At 43.5% G+C, this 16817-nt stretch overlaps 2 protein-coding genes across 2 annotated transcripts; both read left to right on the plus strand.

Annotated features, from left to right (window-relative positions):
• The first annotated feature begins 749 nt into the window (after positions 1–749).
• Positions 750–2508, plus strand: LOC306888849 (S100P-binding protein-like). Its single transcript, XM_079447360.1, has 4 exons — positions 750–789; positions 1608–1699; positions 1872–1983; positions 2216–2508. Exons 2-4 carry the CDS (start codon positions 1648–1650, stop codon positions 2334–2336), a joined length of 285 nt encoding a protein of 94 aa, XP_079303486.1. The 5' UTR covers positions 750–789; positions 1608–1647; the 3' UTR covers positions 2337–2508.
• A 2864-nt stretch (positions 2509–5372) lies between these two features.
• On the plus strand, positions 5373–12955 carry LOC306912078 (uncharacterized protein; the record flags this gene model as incomplete). Its single annotated transcript, XM_079487947.1, has 7 exons — positions 5373–5683; positions 10271–10379; positions 10726–10844; positions 11111–11349; positions 11488–11771; positions 12123–12210; positions 12332–12955. The coding sequence occupies 6 exons, from the start codon at positions 5373–5375 to the stop codon at positions 12165–12167; spliced, it is 1107 nt and encodes a 368-aa protein (XP_079344073.1). The 3' UTR covers positions 12168–12210; positions 12332–12955.
• Positions 12956–16817: the final 3862 nt, after the last annotated feature.

Here is a 16817-nt window from a genome sequence, read left to right on the forward strand (position 1 = left end):
CAGAGAGACAGAGGCAGTCAGAGAGGAAGAGGCCTTCAGAGAGACAGAGGCAGTCAGAGAGGAAGAGGCTCAGAGAGACAGAGGCAGTCAGAGAGGAAGAGGCCTTCAGAGAGACAGAGGCAGTCAGAGAGGAAGAGGCCTTCAGAGAGACAGAGGCAGTCAGAGAGGAAGAGGCCTTCAGAGAGACAGAGGCAGTCAGAGAGGAAGAGGCCTTCAGAGAGACAGAGGCAGTCAGAGAGGAAGAGGCTCAGAGAGACAGAGGCAGTCAGAGAGGAAGAGGCCTTCAGAGAGACAGAGGCAGTCAGAGAGGAAGAGGCCTTCAGAGAGACAGAGGCAGTCAGAGAGGAAGAGGCTCAGAGAGACAGAGGCAGTCAGAGAGGAAGAGGCCTTCAGAGAGACAGAGGCAGTCAGAGAGGAAGAGGCCTTCAGAGAGACAGAGGCAGTCAGAGAGGAAGAGGCCTTCAGAGAGACAGAGGCAGTCAGAGAGGAAGAGGCCTTCAGAGAGACAGAGGCAGTCAGAGAGGAAGAGGCCTTCAGAGAGACAGAGGCAGTCAGAGAGGAAGAGGCCTTCAGAGAGACAGAGGCAGTCAGAGAGGAAGAGGCTCAGAGAGACAGAGGCAGTCAGAGAGGAAGAGGCCTTCAGAGAGACAGAGGCAGTCAGAGAGGAAGAGGCCTTCAGAGAGACAGAGGCAGTCAGAGAGGAAGAGGCTCAGAGAGACAGAGGCAGTCAGAGAGGAAGAGGCTCAGAGAGTGTTACACATACACTAGACCCCGCTGCACTGTACAGAGGTAAACATCCGTCTATTGATCCAAACAAACATTTTTATGATCTAATTATACATTTTAAATAGAAAACTTAAATAAGAAGAAGCAGTTGGTTTTTACATCCATCTCACAATTCTGAGTTTTTGATAACAAAATATACAATATTTACAGAATATTAACAACCTAAAACAAACAACTTTTACAATTTTTGTTCATGGTATGATAGTTACACAAAAATGTACCCACCTTCTTAACATTAAAAAACCTGACTCTCTATACCATAACACAAAAGAACATATTGTTGGTAACTGGTCTCCATTCAATTTGGTTTTGTGTCCATACAATAAAAAATGAATTTTTGGAAAGAATGGTGCCACTGCAACATTCTTCAAAATAACAGTTCGCAGCTCAACCAATAGTATTTACCTGTTGTCATATAATAATAAAAAAATCCCCGTAACAGTTTTTGTAGCTCAGTTTCTCATGCCACAAAATCTAGCACTTCAATGTTATATAGTTCAGTAAAGTACATCAGAGGGTCCAGTCTAGTTCCTGGAGGGCCTCTCATGTTCAAAGACTTGCATTGATTCCATACCAAAACATTTCGTACGGACAAAGCTGTAAATGTGAATATACACAAAGATACTCATGACTGACATGAAGTTGGCGTGGAGGAACGCACATTCTCACGTCACTGTTAGGACATCCGACCGTGAGCGTGAAAGCTGGCGTACGCAAAGTTTATGTGCGTGAGGCCCCTGAAGTGTGTGAACTTAACTTTTCATGTTACACTTAAGAATGTCTGTTAATAACTGAAATAATAAGAAGTGTGTGTGGTCCAGGTCTGCAAAGTTTAGAACTGAAGAGGACTGGCAGAGAGCGATGAAAATGTATGTGGAGTCTGTCAATGAACACATGGATACAAATAGAGCAGGTAATGGTAGCAAACTACACACACACACACACACACACCCTACACTCCTGTGTGCACTCAAACAACTTTAGTGTGTGATTACTCAGGGTTGTGTTCTTCCGGTACCTGGAATCAGTCCAGCCCTCGTCACACTCAACACATGCACCTGTGTGTTGTTTTTTCTTCTTTGCAGGTGTGATGACAGAACTTCATCATCTGATGAACACAGTCGCCGGGCAGCGTTACGGTCTGCATTCAGAATGTGATGGAAGTCACTGGCAGCACCCAGCAGATCTCACCGTAAGGTAAAAAAACATTACTGTAATGTGAAAAAAAGTTAATATTAAATATTTATACATTCATGATGCTTGTTCTACTTATTTAGATGATTTTGAAGTGTGAAAACGGCATTTTCTTAAATCTGACTGTCACATCAAGAACTTGCAAACTGATAGCCCCGCCCTGCAAACCTTTTTTTAGATTTTACAAACTTTCTTCATTTCTTCTGTTGTTTGTTTCCTCTCTTTATGTTTGTAGACAGTATCGTGTCAAAGGTCGGTTGCTGTCTCTCAACGAGTGGCAGAAGAGGAATCACCTCAATTTCAGACGCTTTGCCAAAGTGCCCGATATTTTCCACAGGAGCTCGGTGCTCGGATAGGGATCTTTTTTATTTTCACTGTTGTATACATCTGTTGTCTGTGTTGGAAGTCTTACATGTTTATCTGTGTTGAGACATTTGAAGTGTATTTAAATAAAGACCGAACCATACCCTGTGAACATACAAACAAACACACACACACACACACACGTGTGTTTGAATGCTCACAGATTGTGGTTCGGTCTTTATTTACTTCAGTTACAAATTCAAGTTTTTAAAACCTTGTATTATAAATTGCAAATTAAACTATTCAAATTGTTTCTGCCTGTGATCTCATTATTTTTCACATATGTTTGAATAATTCCTAAAATGTATTTATTCCCTTACAAATGTTTAATTTTAATATTGTATTATTTTAAAAGAAAAATGTGTCATCATCATTAACTTACCCACTTGTCATTATACATCTGGATGACTTTCTTCTGCAGAACACACACAAGAAGATACACACAACACAAGAATGTTGGTAAATGAACAGCAGTGGCACCTATTCACTTTTACTATATAACACAAAACAAATGTAAGTTGCCAGTTATCAACATTCTTCAAAATATCTACTTTTGTGTTCTGTAGGAGAAAGAAAGCCATATAGATTTGAAATGAGAAGAGGGGAAGGAAGAGATGACACAATTAGAATTTTTGGTAGACATATCAAGTAGGGCTGGACCGGGACGTTAAATTGCATACACATCCAATTCAAGTTTCTAGTCCGTCTGTCCAGCCTATGCTTCCGTTTCGGCCCAAAGAGTACATCGACCCACCGGGAAAATGCTCTCTATGTCCGATAACCAATCCAGCCCTGCTATCAAGTAAATCTTACAATGGGCTGATGGTGATGGGAAAATACAACAAAAACTGGTATTGTATGTCAATCTAAGCATATAAACAGAATACTACGCACTGCTTTAGTATCAATTCAGATTGCTCACTCCACAAAAGAGATGAAGGAATTAAAGGAGTAGTTCACTTTCAACATACATTTTCATGATAATTTACTCACTCCTGTTGTCATCCAAGATGTTTATGTATTTTTCCTGTAGTAGAAAATAAATTAAGTTTTTTGATTAAAACATTACAGGTTTATTCTCCATATAGAGGACTTCAATGGACTCCAAACGGTTTAAGGTCAGAATTACAGTTTACGTGCAGCTTCAAAGGGCTTTAAATGATACCAGACGATGAATAAGGGTCTTATCTAGCAAAACGATCAGTGATTAAAAAAATCGTGGCCTAACGGTTAGAGAGTCGGACTCATGACCAGAAGGTTACCGGTTGGATCCTCAGGGCCGACTGGTAACAACTGCGGTGCCCTCGAGCAAGTCACCTTACTCCTACTTGCTCCCCGGGCACTGCAGTGATAGCTGTAAGTGTGTTCACTACTCTCTGGATGGGTTAAATGAAGAGGTCACATTTCGGGGTATGTGTCACCATAACTGACAAATAGATCACTTTCACTTTAGTGCAACTATACGGTGCCTCAATACAAATTATAACACAACACAACAGAGTTTAAATGAATAAATAAAATAAGTAGGCCTATATTTTTGTGCAGCTAACAAATGCAAAAAGCACTGGATATTAAGGTATGTCCTTTTCAGTAGCCTATATTACTTTATATTATACTTATAATAAACTATATGCACAGCAAGCTTACATTATATGCCAGGTGCTTTCTATCGAAAATATGAAGTGCTTATGTGAGGGTTCAGGATTCAGGGTTCAGAATAAAAACATTTTTTGCTCACGAAAGTCCTGTCAATAAAGCAGACTGGCCATAGTGTACATACACTTGTTGTGGCACATGATCATAATGTTTATACAATATGTTGTTTCACATGCTGTGTCGAATAAAATCAATAAATGCTTGGGAAAAAGTCGGGCGTTTCAGGACGGCTGCGAAGAGGATAATATGCACCTCCGTGGCACATGGGCTGCATGTTATAGGCCTTCAGCCCTGTTTTACAGACTGTCAAGCGATCAAATTGATCAAAACATTTTGTATTCTTGTGTTCTGATTAAAGTTATTTCAACTTTAAATCTGCATTTAGAGGCAAACGACGCCACATTCTGTTAGTTTCAGTTTGGGTGCTCAGTCTGGACATAGCAGTATTAGATCAGTTTTTTACTTTTACGAATAATAAACTACTCTCTTAAATCTAGCTTTCATTGCCAATCAATTTACCCTTTAATAGGATGCATGCATAACCTCTAAAACAAAAACCGCCTAGCCTTGTGGAAAAAAGAAAACGAGAACTGTGGTTGCTTCGACCTGCAGTTTTATTAGGCTATATAACAAAACAGGAATATGCCTTGCTCATCTATGTTTTATTGATCGATAGATTTGATTATATGGCAAACAAAAATAAAGAAACAATACAATTTATTTGTATCATGTTTGTTTGCAACAGAATTCACCGACTACCCTGCGAGGCAGCTGACTGGATGGGCCTGACTGACAGGTCACCCATAGCTATGCTCCTGGTATTGTCAATTTAAGGTGTTTATTAAAGACACACGCAGTTTCTGCCAATCTCATATTAATCTTGATAACCTATACAGTAGATTTGCATATGTCGTATGTTTGAAGAATGTTGGGGGGGACAGAACTACAGCACCAGCACACAACACACTAAAGCATTAATCCCTTCGTGTTGTTTACGTTATGCACGCACACGCCTGATTGCCAACAAAACACAGACTTATGACTTAGTTTGACTTACCGTGTGCAGTTCATGTCCAGCATCTTTTAGCTATCAGTTTAAAACTGTGCTTTACGTCATACGTCCATGAAATAGCATGTTACCCGATCTTTAATGTCGTTATTAACGTTGTGACCAATTAAATTATTTTAGTGCTGTTAATGTGTTTCCTTTCAGAAGAAGTCAGACCAAGCATTGACCAAGCGTTGTGTCGAGCCGACAGACAGATGGGGTTTGACTTGAGAACCTGAGAGCATCTCTTGACTGCCGCAGCCCACCGCAAGTATTGTGGCATGAAAAGACACAACGTCGGCAGATGCGATGGCAGAGAGGCGTAATGACGATACGTCTGCTGCCTGTGTGCTACGCTCTACAAGGAACTCGTCTCTGTAGCCAGTGCTGGAGCGGTCTTATGGACCTCAACTCGAGGGGGACCACCACGCCGAGGATACCATGTGTTCCAGGAGCCTCAAGGGGGACCGCTGGCTGCTGTCTAGGAAGACTCAGACAGTTCAGCACTGACTGTGCGAGCTCTGAGGTGAGCCGCGCCGTCATGGACAGAGTCGAGTTCCCCACCGAGAAAAAAGGAGCCCTGCGCAGGGAGAGATCACTCTTTTCTCGGTTGACCCGTAATCCCAAGCGGTCTAGGTGCCAGAGCACCAAGTCATTGTGTGTACACAACAGACCTCGCAATTGTGCCCAAGATAAGCCAGTCGTCGAGATAGTTGGGTACGCACTCACCTCTGGAGGGAGGGCGGGTTCCACGACATTCGTAAAGGCCCGTGGGGACAGAGACAGACCGAATGGGAGGGCTCTGTACTGATATGCATGTCCCTCGAAAGTGAACCGTAGGAACGGCCGGTAATGAGGGAGAATTGAGACATGAAGGTCGACAGCCATGAACCAATCCTGGCATCTGACAGACGTCAGGATGCGCTTCCGTGTGGCATCCTGAACGGCAGCTTTTGCAGGTGCTTGTTCAGGGTATGCAGACCTAGAATGGGCGCAACCCTCCACCTTTGTTGGGGGACTACAAAGTACTGGCTGCAAACCCCGTTGGACATCTCGGCCGTGTGGCAACCTCGGCCCACAGCACGGGAGCATCTCTGCCTCTGACTGAGGTGAAGAGGATGCCCCGAAACCTGGGCGGAGGCGTGGCGAATTGGATCGCAAAGCAAAGCGCGGAAGCAGCTTTGCCCTCGGCATTGGAAGCCTTCGACACCAGAGATGCTGAACACCTACAAGCTTTGGACGGAAGACTAGGTCAACCTCCCCAGGTGGCCGCCGTCTGCAGCACAAGTGCACCGCAACAGCATGCTCCATCTAGGGCACATTGACATAGCCCTTAGCTGTTCCCCCCATCGAGGGAAGAGAGGGCGACAGAGTCAGCTTGAGGGGAGTGCGCCGAAAGGGGGCGCTCCAGGCCTTACTGAACTCCTCATGCACCTCGGGAAAAATGGTACTGGGGCCCGGCGCGGCTTAGACCCGATGTACCAATTATCCAGCTGCGAGGACTAAGTGTAGCCAAAAAAGGATCCTGAAAGAACACAGCCACCCGTGACCGCAATATCTGAATAGCCATCCGCCCCTAGTGCGGGCTGGACGTATCCACGAAGGCTGCCTCAGTGTGCTGGACCCCCAACACCTAAGGCAGACATCATGTCCGTCCCCTTGCTCAATGAGTGTATTGCACCCACGAAAACATTGGGCGATGCCACAATGGAGAAATGTGCTCTTTTAGAAAAACACCTCTTGAACTGCTGAGACGCCCAGCACTCCGCTGCACCACGGCGTTAGCAATTTACAGTTGTCATCAGATGCGAAGGCTCTCATCTAATGCCCGGATTGAATGCAGCACGCCGTCTCCATTTTATACCCGGCTATCCGGGGGCGGGGTCCGACATGCAAATTTCATTCGTCAATTTTCATTGGCCTTTTCAAAATAGTCAGAAGATAATTGGTTCTCAAGGTCGAACACCATCTGTCGGTTCGACACAACGGCAAGAGAGCGACAGAAAGGGAACGTCTGTCAGTACATGATCCGTTCCACCTGCACGATCCGTTCACGCATGCGCGTAATTACGTATTAGAAAACGTCATGGTTTTCCTACACTATTTGTACCGTGACGCAGGCGAAGAAACATTTGACGGCAGGCGGCACAACTTGCGGCATATTTTTTGTTTTGTAGGCTAACGTTACATAGTTTGACCATTCACGGCTGGTCTGTTTTTATGTTTTTAAATGTTGCTTACGTTATATTGGGATTATGATGTTTTATGTATCATAAATTCATGTTTACTGTCAAATATATGTCCATGCTGTGCTGGGTTTTTTGTCTTGAAAACTAGTTGGCAGAAGTGTGAAACAGGAGCTCTGAGGAATGCAGATGCAGGGTCTCAGATAACAAGTGTGTGAGTGTATGTGTGTGCGTCAATCGCACCTTTTTGCAGGGCCGGCTATTTTCAAAATGTTTTGCAGGGACCAATGGTTGGGGGAGAATGGAGTCAGATTTACATGTCCCGAGGTGATTGGTTCCGGAGGATTGAACGCCCGCCCAATGAAGGGGAGGAGCTCGAAGACAGAATCGACGTCACATATTTTTTAAATACTTGTAACCCGGAAGTGTGTTTTCAGTTGTTGCTCATATGTATGTTGAGAAAACAACCCTCAGCTGAGAAGAAGCTTTTACATCTGATAATAAATTCTACTTAAACTTAAACTTATTGGAAAAACGATCTCTTTTACTTTTCTTCAAATTTTTGAACACGCAGGACTCAGGGTTCAAAAGTCCATCAGTTACCATTACGATGTGTTTATGTGGTTGTCAATCCAAAATAATAGAGTTGTTACATGAACATGAATGATTTTGATTACATGTGGAATAAAGTAATTTTATCGACTGCAAATCTTCAGTTTCCTCCAAACTCCACTTTGCAATTCATTGCTGTATCATGTCTATTTACCTTACTGTGTTTCTATCTGAGGTCAGTAGTATTGTCAAAGATGGTTTGTGTCGTTTTTAATTTAATTCTGATAATACTAGTTAACTTTAAATGTAGTCATTTATTAGTATGGGTCTATAAAGGCTAATATATCTATCTAAATTAGTAAAACAATCCCTTCAATGGCGTTTACTGAAACCAATAAGGAACATAACACATATGTCTAACTAGACTATAATTTACATGAAGAAAGAACTACAAACTACAATGTCAGGGGAAACATTACAGTATTTCAAACTGACTTGATAGAACGTATAGTGAAATGATACGAGTTGGACAGCACAAAGTAAATTGAGTATTGTATTTAATTTCACAGTAAAAAATATAAACAAAGTAAAACAAAGCTGCGCAAGCGTGGAACAGATCGTGCAGTGTCGTAAATCATCGCACAACTAAATCATCATTTGCGCATGAGCGGTTTCTACAACGTCGTGGTGCGCATGCGTGAACGGATCGTGCAGGTGGAACGGATCGTGTACTGACAACGTCCTTTTACACACTCCTGTGTAGTAATCCAGTAGGTGGCGATATATATCGTGAAGATATGATCCGCCATTAATTAGAAGAAGAAGAAGAAGAAGAAGAAGAAGAAGAAGAAAAGAAGAAGAAGAAGAAAAGAAGAAGAAGAAGAAGAAGAAGAAGAAGAAGAAGAAGAAGAAGAAGAAAAGAAGAAGAAAAGAAGAAGAAGAAGAAGAAGAAGAAGAAGAAGAAGAAGAAGTAGAAGTAGAAGTAGAAGTAAATCAGCAAAGTCATAAAGTTGATTTTTCTTCTTCTGTTTATTACAGTCTTCATTAGTCATGCATTCGTCATGTTTTTATCCGTCACTAAAGTCGTTTTGTCGAGTGTCTTCCTTCACTGCGATTACACACGCTGTCAAATTGAAGGACGAGCGCAGGTTACGGCTAAATCAGCAAAGTAAGCCATAAAAAGTCATTATTTGTCTTCTTCTGTTTACTATATTCATCATTTAGCAAACATTCGTTATGTTTTCATCCGTCACACAAAGTCGTCTTTCCTTCAGCAATCGCTAATGTTAACTTAACATGTTCACTTATGCATGAAATCCACATTAAGTTTACGTGAAACGTTTGTTTTGTGAGAAGTTATTATTAGCCCGTGTTGTATTGTCTGATTCTGTCTGTAGCCGTGATTTCGCTTTTGTGTTTAAAAACTGTGGTCATGTTATCACAATGAGCCCATAATCTTACATACTATTCATAATATAATCATTTTCAAGGTCGTTTTGACTGAACAGAACTACAGTTACAGTAAATATAGGTCAACCTTACGAAACTGTACCATGGTTTTACTACAGTAAACGTTTATTAACCAGGTTCTTTGCAGATGTTTTACCTTTTATGCATATATTCCACGATTAAGCTATGGATAGATGAACAAAACCATATTTAATTGGTGCTTGCCATCGTTTAACTATTTAAACCAATATTTTGCCTTTAATGAGTTTTTTGAGGTTTTGATTGAAATGAAAGTTTTTTTCTAGTTGAATAGAATAGTTTAGGTAAATAAATGAATTCTAGTACTCCGTGTACACATCCAGGACTTGGGAAAATGAATTTAATTTCCATTTTATGCTTACATGACCACTAAACCAAAGAGCCACAAGGCTATGGGAGATGGCGAATGGATGGCCAGGTTGAGGGTGTTTTCCTGCTCTGGGGTCTGGCCTTCTGGAGGAGGCAATAGAAATGGCATGACCTCCTGCAAAAGAGTTTAAGCAATGTTATCTTTATCTCATTACATATTAGGCAGTATACAGGTCACCTAACAATAGTGCAGACAACATAATTCATCAGTATTGTTTCTTATCTTTTTTAGATAGATGAATGCAGGCTCACGCAGGCCCGTGGACAGACCTCCATCTTTGGAGAGTCTAAGCACTGCGATTGTGGATTCCACAGCACTAAGTTGATCTATTTGAAAATGACATCTAACGTTATATCACATTGTCTGTTAAAAATGATGTTATGCTGTTCAACTATATCTTAATGCCTTTTTGCCGTTGTTTAGTACTGTGGTGGCCTACGTCGTGTTTGGACTCAGAGATTCGTTGCAAATCTCGAATTCAACGCTAGTGGCCGATGTAAATCAAAAACTGCGCCTTTAAACAAGTACACACACACACACACACACACACACTATGCAATACACTCAAATGTTGTTTGTAACTTCCATCATGTTGCATAATCACATCGATTTAGTTTTTCTTTACAGTTCACTGAAGCCCAATCTAGTAGATCGGAGAACCCCCAGCCCCTCTCCTCCATCCTCTGTGAAGATCCCCAGCCCTTCTCCACCCAGCCCCTGTCCTTCTTCATCCTCTGTGAGTATAACAGCACCAATGTATCATACAGGCTGTTGTGTATATTAGTGCAGCCTTTATTTATATTAAAACCAAATTGTCTTCCAAACAGAAGGGGTCTGAAGGAGTCCAGCCAGCCCCTCCTCAGACCTCAGCTTCATTCTGGCTGCCAGGTGAATGGAGCAAGACCCTCCCTGTGCAGGACCAGAGGTGAATTGCCAACACCTTATTTCACTCTGGAAAACTGCGGCAAGATTTGAAGCTGTGGTATGAACCCCATGTCCCAGCCCTTATTTACCACCAGACACCAACACCTGACCGGTTCTTCACTCATCGGTTGATGGTGTGGATGCCATATCATCTGTAGAAGGTGAGGGTGTCCTGTTCAGCTTGCGGCAAGAACCTGGCGGGCTATGGTGTTCACAAGAGGGCTAGGAAGGTCCTGGACATTGGCAGATATTACCTGATGGTGAAAGAGACACTCGGGTGTGTTCTATTAACTATCTGTCAACAAGCCGGTCTGTACCTGGACCAGCTTGACCTGCCGCATCAGAAAATGTTTCCGGCTGATCCTTACCCGGAAGTGAGTAAACAAGTGTAGAAAAGATGGTGATCGTGAGACCTTAAATGACTACAGGTTCATTCCAGGTTGGTATCTCACATAACGTTTGATACATTTAGTTTTTAACTATGTATTTATTATTCAGATAGAAAATCATGTCCGTTCCTATTGGTATATGTTTTCCCTATAGGAACCAGTTCCAATGCACTGAATTTCCAGCTCTTCCTCCTGGAAGGCTTGAACAGGTGGAATCAGGATCGGGCGACTGGAGCAGTGACCAGCAAGCCAGCGTCCCTTCTCACCTGCTCTGGGGGTATGGCCCGCAGCGTCAACACCAACAGCCTGTTTGGCCGGGCTTTTGTGCCAACTTTCAGGTCACCTGCCAAATACATGGGGGGGAACGTCTTATCTGGCTACATAAAACTTTTGGTTTGTGAATTTTTTGTGTTGTTTTATTATTGTAATTGTAAACACAGAAGTTTAATCACAGTAGCATTTTATCTACATGTATTGGTTTGAATATAATCAGTCATGTATGTGTTTGTGTCTTTTTGTTCTCTTTGGTAGGAGAGCTACTTGGTGTTGACTACCGCCTGAGTCAGACTGGACAGCCGACTCTGAGGCGACAGAGAATATGCTTGAGGATGTGGATGAAGGAGGGTATGAAGAAGATGAGGGCTTCGATGAAGACCAAACCTTTGATGAGTCTCTCAGATGAACCAAGCTTCTCTGTTTCCTCACGCTTTCTGTCCTCCTCTGAGTCTCTCTCCTCACTGGCTGCTGTCTCCACCACATTGGCTGTTGACTCCATGCCACAGTCAGGCACCTTAGCATCTACTGATGAGTCTGCGGTATGTAAATAACATATTATATACACGGAATCGTTTGGGCAGCGGTGGTCATAGCTGTGCTTGATCATGAATAAAGCACAGCTGTTGAGCAATCATAGTTAAGAACTAGAACCTATGAAAACACGTATAAGTCTTAAAAACTATTCATGTGACAATAATATGCTGCGATTCGAACAAATGTGTTAATAGAAATAGTAAGATGCCCACTAAAACACTTCTGGTGGCTTCACATCCGTTGGCAGGTTAGAACGCAATAAGGCGTCTGGTCATCTACATAGATCAGTGTATATGTGTCTGTGTTTTGGCCAACTTCACGATCCTCATATTGTTGCTCATCATTGTTTTTTTTAGGCTCCGGATATCTCTGGTGTGCCGGGAATGGACAGAGTATCTTGAGCAGCTTAGGAATCAGCTCTCTCTGGTCCTCACCAACCAGCAGGTCAGGAACATTTAGCTTTCTCTACTTTTCCTGTTTGACTTGTCATACATGTTCACATTTGCACGTGTTTTGTTTTCTTATTTCCTATGTATTATGCTCGCTGTGACTCACGCTTTGGCAGAACCTGCTGGACTACGGCAAGCAGCGAGTGGTGTTTGCTGACAGACACCAGAGCAGGCTGGACACAGAGAGGTTCAGGTCGCCCAAAAAGAGGCAGGAGTTCACTCCATGGGTGGAAAGTGTGAAGAGGGACGCACTCGCCACTACTGCTCCACTTGCCAGATGGCCAGATTGTTGTCGTCTAATGCTTTTTTGTCAGACTCTGTGCTATTCACCGGAGTCCCAAGAAGAAGGGGACAGTGGCCAGATGGGATCTCATCCTGGAGGAATAGAGGAAAACCAGGCGGTGCATTCTGGCCAATGCAAATGTTATGCAACAGACCACACGTTCTTCAAAATATCTTGTTTTGTCTTCTGCAGAAGAAAGAAAGTCATACATGTTTAAAAGTGAGTGAATGTTGACATAATTTTCCTTGTGGGGCGAACTATTTAATAACAACTTAAAGAAAGATGATTATTGATGTATAATAGTTTTATTCATGTATGTTTGATGTTCTTTTGTACTTCATGAACAAAGTTGTATTAATCTATAACAGTTTTATTCATGTATGTTTTAAGTTGCACTTGAAAAGAACAAAAATAAGGATGAATGAATGAAGGAATAAATGAAAGTTTGGCGTGATTGAAAATAGAAGTTTGGACAAAAATGCTTTCTCTCTCTCTCTCTCTCTCTCTCTCTTTTGTTTTGATTTGCTACAGTACATTTGCTATTGTATAGTCAGAAGTCTGAAGAAGGAGTCTTATCGGGCCTGGTTGGCTTGTGGGACTCCTGAGGCAGCTGACAGGTACCGGCAGGCCAAGCGGACTGCTGCCCGGGTGGTTGTGGAGGCAAAAACTCGGGCCTGGGAGGAGTTTGGTGAGGCCATGGAGAAGGACTATCGACTGGCCTCGAAGAGATTCTGGCAAACCGTCCGGCGCCTCAGGAGAGGGAAACAGTGCCCTACCAACGCTGTTTACAGTGGAGGTGGGAGGCTGTTGACCTCAACTGGGGATGTCGTCGGACGGTGGAAGGAGTACTTCGAGGATCTCCTCAATCCCACCGTCACGTCCTCCATTGAGGAAGCAGAGGTTGAGGGCTCAGAGGAGGACTCGTCCATCACCCAAGCCGAAGTCACTGAGGTAGTCAAGAAACTCCTCAGTGGCAAGGCACCGGGGGTGGATGAGATTCGCCCTGAGTACCTCAAGTCTCTGGATGTTGTGGGGCTGTCTTGGCTGACACGCCTCTGCAGCATCGCGTGGCGGTCGGGGACAGTGCCTTTGGGATGGCAGACCGGGGTGGTGGTCCCTCTTTTTAAGAAGGGGGACCGGAGGGTGTGTTCCAACTACAGGGGGATCACACTTCTCAGCCTTCCCGGGAAAGTCTATGCCAGGGTACTGGAGAGGAGAATACGGCCGATAGTAGAACCTCGGATTCAGGAGGAACAGTGTGGTTTTCGTCCAGGCCGTGGAACGCTGGACCAGCTCTACACCCTCTACAGGGTGCTGGAGGGTTCATGGGAGTTTGCACAACCAATCCACATGTGTTTTGTGGATTTGGAGAAGGCATTCGACTGTGTCCCTCGTGGCATCCTGTGGAGGGTGCTTCGGGAGTATGGGGTCTGTGGTCCTTTACTAAGGGCTGTCAGGTCCCTGTACGGCCGAAGCAGGAGCTTGGTTCGCATTGCCGGCAGTGAGTCGGACTTGTTCCCAGTGCATGTCGGACTCCGGCAGGGCTGCCCTTTGTCACCGGTTCTGTTCGTAATTTTTATGGACAGAATTTCTAGGCGCAGCCGGGGGCCGGAGGGTGTCAGGTTTGGGGACCACACGATCTCGTCTCTGCTATTTGCGGATGATGTTGTCGTGTTGGCCCCTTCAAACCAGGACCTTCAGCATGCACTGGGACGGTTTACAGCAGAGTGTGAAGCGGCTGGAATGAAAATCAGTACCTCCAAATCTGAGGCCATGGTCCTCAGTCGGAAAAGGGTGGCTTGCCCACTTCAGGTTGGTGGAGAGTTCCTTCCTCAAGTGGAGGAGTTTAAGTATCTCGGGGTCTTGTTCACGAGTGAGGGAAGGATGGAACGGGAGATTGACAGACGGATCGGTGCAGCTTCTGCAGTAATGCGGTCGATGTACCGGTCCGTCGTGGTGAAGAAAGAGCTGAGCCGCAAGGCGAAGCTCTCAATTTACCGGTCAATCTACGTTCCTACTCTCACCTATGGTCATGAGCTTTGGGTCATGACCGAAAGGACAAGATCCCGGATACAGGCGGCTGAAATGAGCTTCCTCCGCAGGGTGGCTGGGCGATCCCTTAGAGATAGGGTGAGAAGCTCGGTCACCCGGGAGGAGCTCGGAGTAGAGCCGCTGCTCCTCCACATCGAGAGGGGTCAGCTGAGGTGGCTTGGGCATCTGTTACGGATGCCTACTGGACGCCTTCCCCGGAAGGTGCTCTGGGCCCGTCCGACCGGGAGGAGACCCCGGGGAAGACCTAGGACACGCTGGTGGGACTATGTCTCCCGGCTGGCCTGGGAACGCCTCGGTGTCCCCCCGGAAGAGCTGGAGGAAGTGTCTAGGGTGAGGGATGTCTGGGCATCTCTGCTTAGACTGCTGCCCCCGCGACCCGGCCCCGGATAAAGCGGTAGAAAATGAATGAATGAATGAATGAATGAATAGTCAGAAGTTTTAGGCAAGGCAAGTTAATTTATATTGCACACTTCTTACACAGGTGATTTAACGTGATTCACATATGATGATACATAACACATAGAACACATAATGCATAAGACATCTTTAAAAAGAAAATGATTTAAAATTACAAATACGATTTAAGGATTTAAATGAGAATAAAAAGGAAATCAAATGGATTGGAAATGTGCATAAAAAGAAAAGAGTAAAACTGAAGGAACAAGAAGATCATCAATAATAAAAGTGCAGTTGATGTGAACCAGCACAGTGCTCAGGTTGAAAATACACTGCTAAACAAATGTGTTTTAATCTGGATTTAAAAGTGGCCGCTGTTGGAGCACATGTGATGTGTTCAGATTCCAGCGACTAGGTACCATTATTTGTTTTAAGCTTTCAAAAATAAATGAATTGACTAAAAGAAGAGTGAATGAAGTCCAGGAATTCATAAAAGATTGGCTATGAGCGACATTAGTTGTTACTAATAGGAATAGTCTTAAAAGTGCCTAAACTGTAAAAATACATAATACACAACATAAAGTAACAACGTTCAATTCTGATAACCGCGGGATTCGAACCAGCAACCTTGTGATCATCTTTACTCCCATTGAAATGCATTGTGAAAAAGAAAAGAATGTTTTTACCCTAATTGATGAAACACAAAGATTAAAAAACTTTACTGCTGGTGGACAAAGTCATGATAAAATCCGTTTCTTTAATTTGTGCCACAGAACTGTTTGCTGTCTCACATTCTTCAAAATGTTTTCTTTTGTGTTCAACAGAAAAATAACATATTAAGTCAATTTTCCTACTATTGGAGTCAATGGGTGTTCAAGTATTCAAGTATTATCCTAGTCTTGTTTAGTTTAGTTAGTCCAAATGACATGGACACATGAACACAGACTAACTAAACTTAACAAGACTAGGATAATACTTGCACAAAAAATAACTGGACTAGACTAGACTAGACTAGACTAGACACATGGACTCACACCACAACCACAACGAACCAGCACAAGACAGAAGACAAAAAGGCCATTAAATAAGGGACCAAATCAAGAGGGGAACAGGTGTAGAGCATGAATCATGCTGGGAATGGCCTGCTGCACCGACCTGGAATGCTCGGCTGCACCGGGCGGGAATGGCCAGATGGGGATCTGCCGTGGCCAGCAGGATTCTGGCGGCTTCGACCCTGAGCGGGAATCCGGCATCCTCGACCCTGGAAGGGAAAACCAGCGGCCTCTGCCACAACGACCCCTCTGTCTACTGGGTCCTAATTTGGCTGATTCATTCTATCATGATCGCGAGTGGTGAGGCACAGACAGAGGGCGCAGACAGCGGGTAAGGGGTTCCTTTAAGGTGAGTAAATGATCACAGAATTTTCGTTTTTGGGTGACATATCCATTTGTGTTTCCCAAAACCTTTCTTATGTATCTTAGGTTGGTCTGCAGCCCTCTCAGCTATACCTTATCACTTTTCACTGAGTTCACTCCACTATAGTGGCCACTGTGGAAAAAAGGCTTCTTTACACCTAAATCGAAATAAATTCTAAAGTTAAATACATCATATATAGACGTGTTTTATGCTTTTTTTCTCGGCTAATTCTTGATGTCTATTTGATTTCGTTTTTTAAATCATAAATAGTTTGTCGTCGTCCATAACACTGCTTTAATCTCACTGTCACAAACCCTGTAAAAAGTCATTCTGTGGGTTTGTAGATTTCATGGAATTTAATAAGTAAACACTATTTAACAAAATAAATTTCTTGCTTTTTTATCAGTTTTTTACATTAAAATGATTTAAAATCTACTTAAATTGGTTGTTAAATA

Source organism: Barbatula barbatula (assembly GCF_947034865.1).
Source record: "Barbatula barbatula genome assembly, chromosome: 23".
In the NCBI taxonomy this organism is placed as follows: Eukaryota; Metazoa; Chordata; class Actinopteri; order Cypriniformes; family Nemacheilidae; genus Barbatula; species Barbatula barbatula.

Bases quoted from the DNA above. Each gene is read 5' to 3' on its own strand.
- LOC306888849 (XM_079447360.1), top strand. From the start codon at position 1,648: ATGAAAATGTATGTGGAGTCTGTCAATGAACACATGGATACAAATAGA. The intron at 1,700-1,871 runs GTAATGGTAGCA...TCTTCTTTGCAG, and splicing joins CATGGATACAAATAGAGCAG to GTGTGATGACAGAACTTCAT. The intron at 1,984-2,215 runs GTAAAAAAACAT...TTATGTTTGTAG, and splicing joins CCAGCAGATCTCACCGTAAG to ACAGTATCGTGTCAAAGGTC.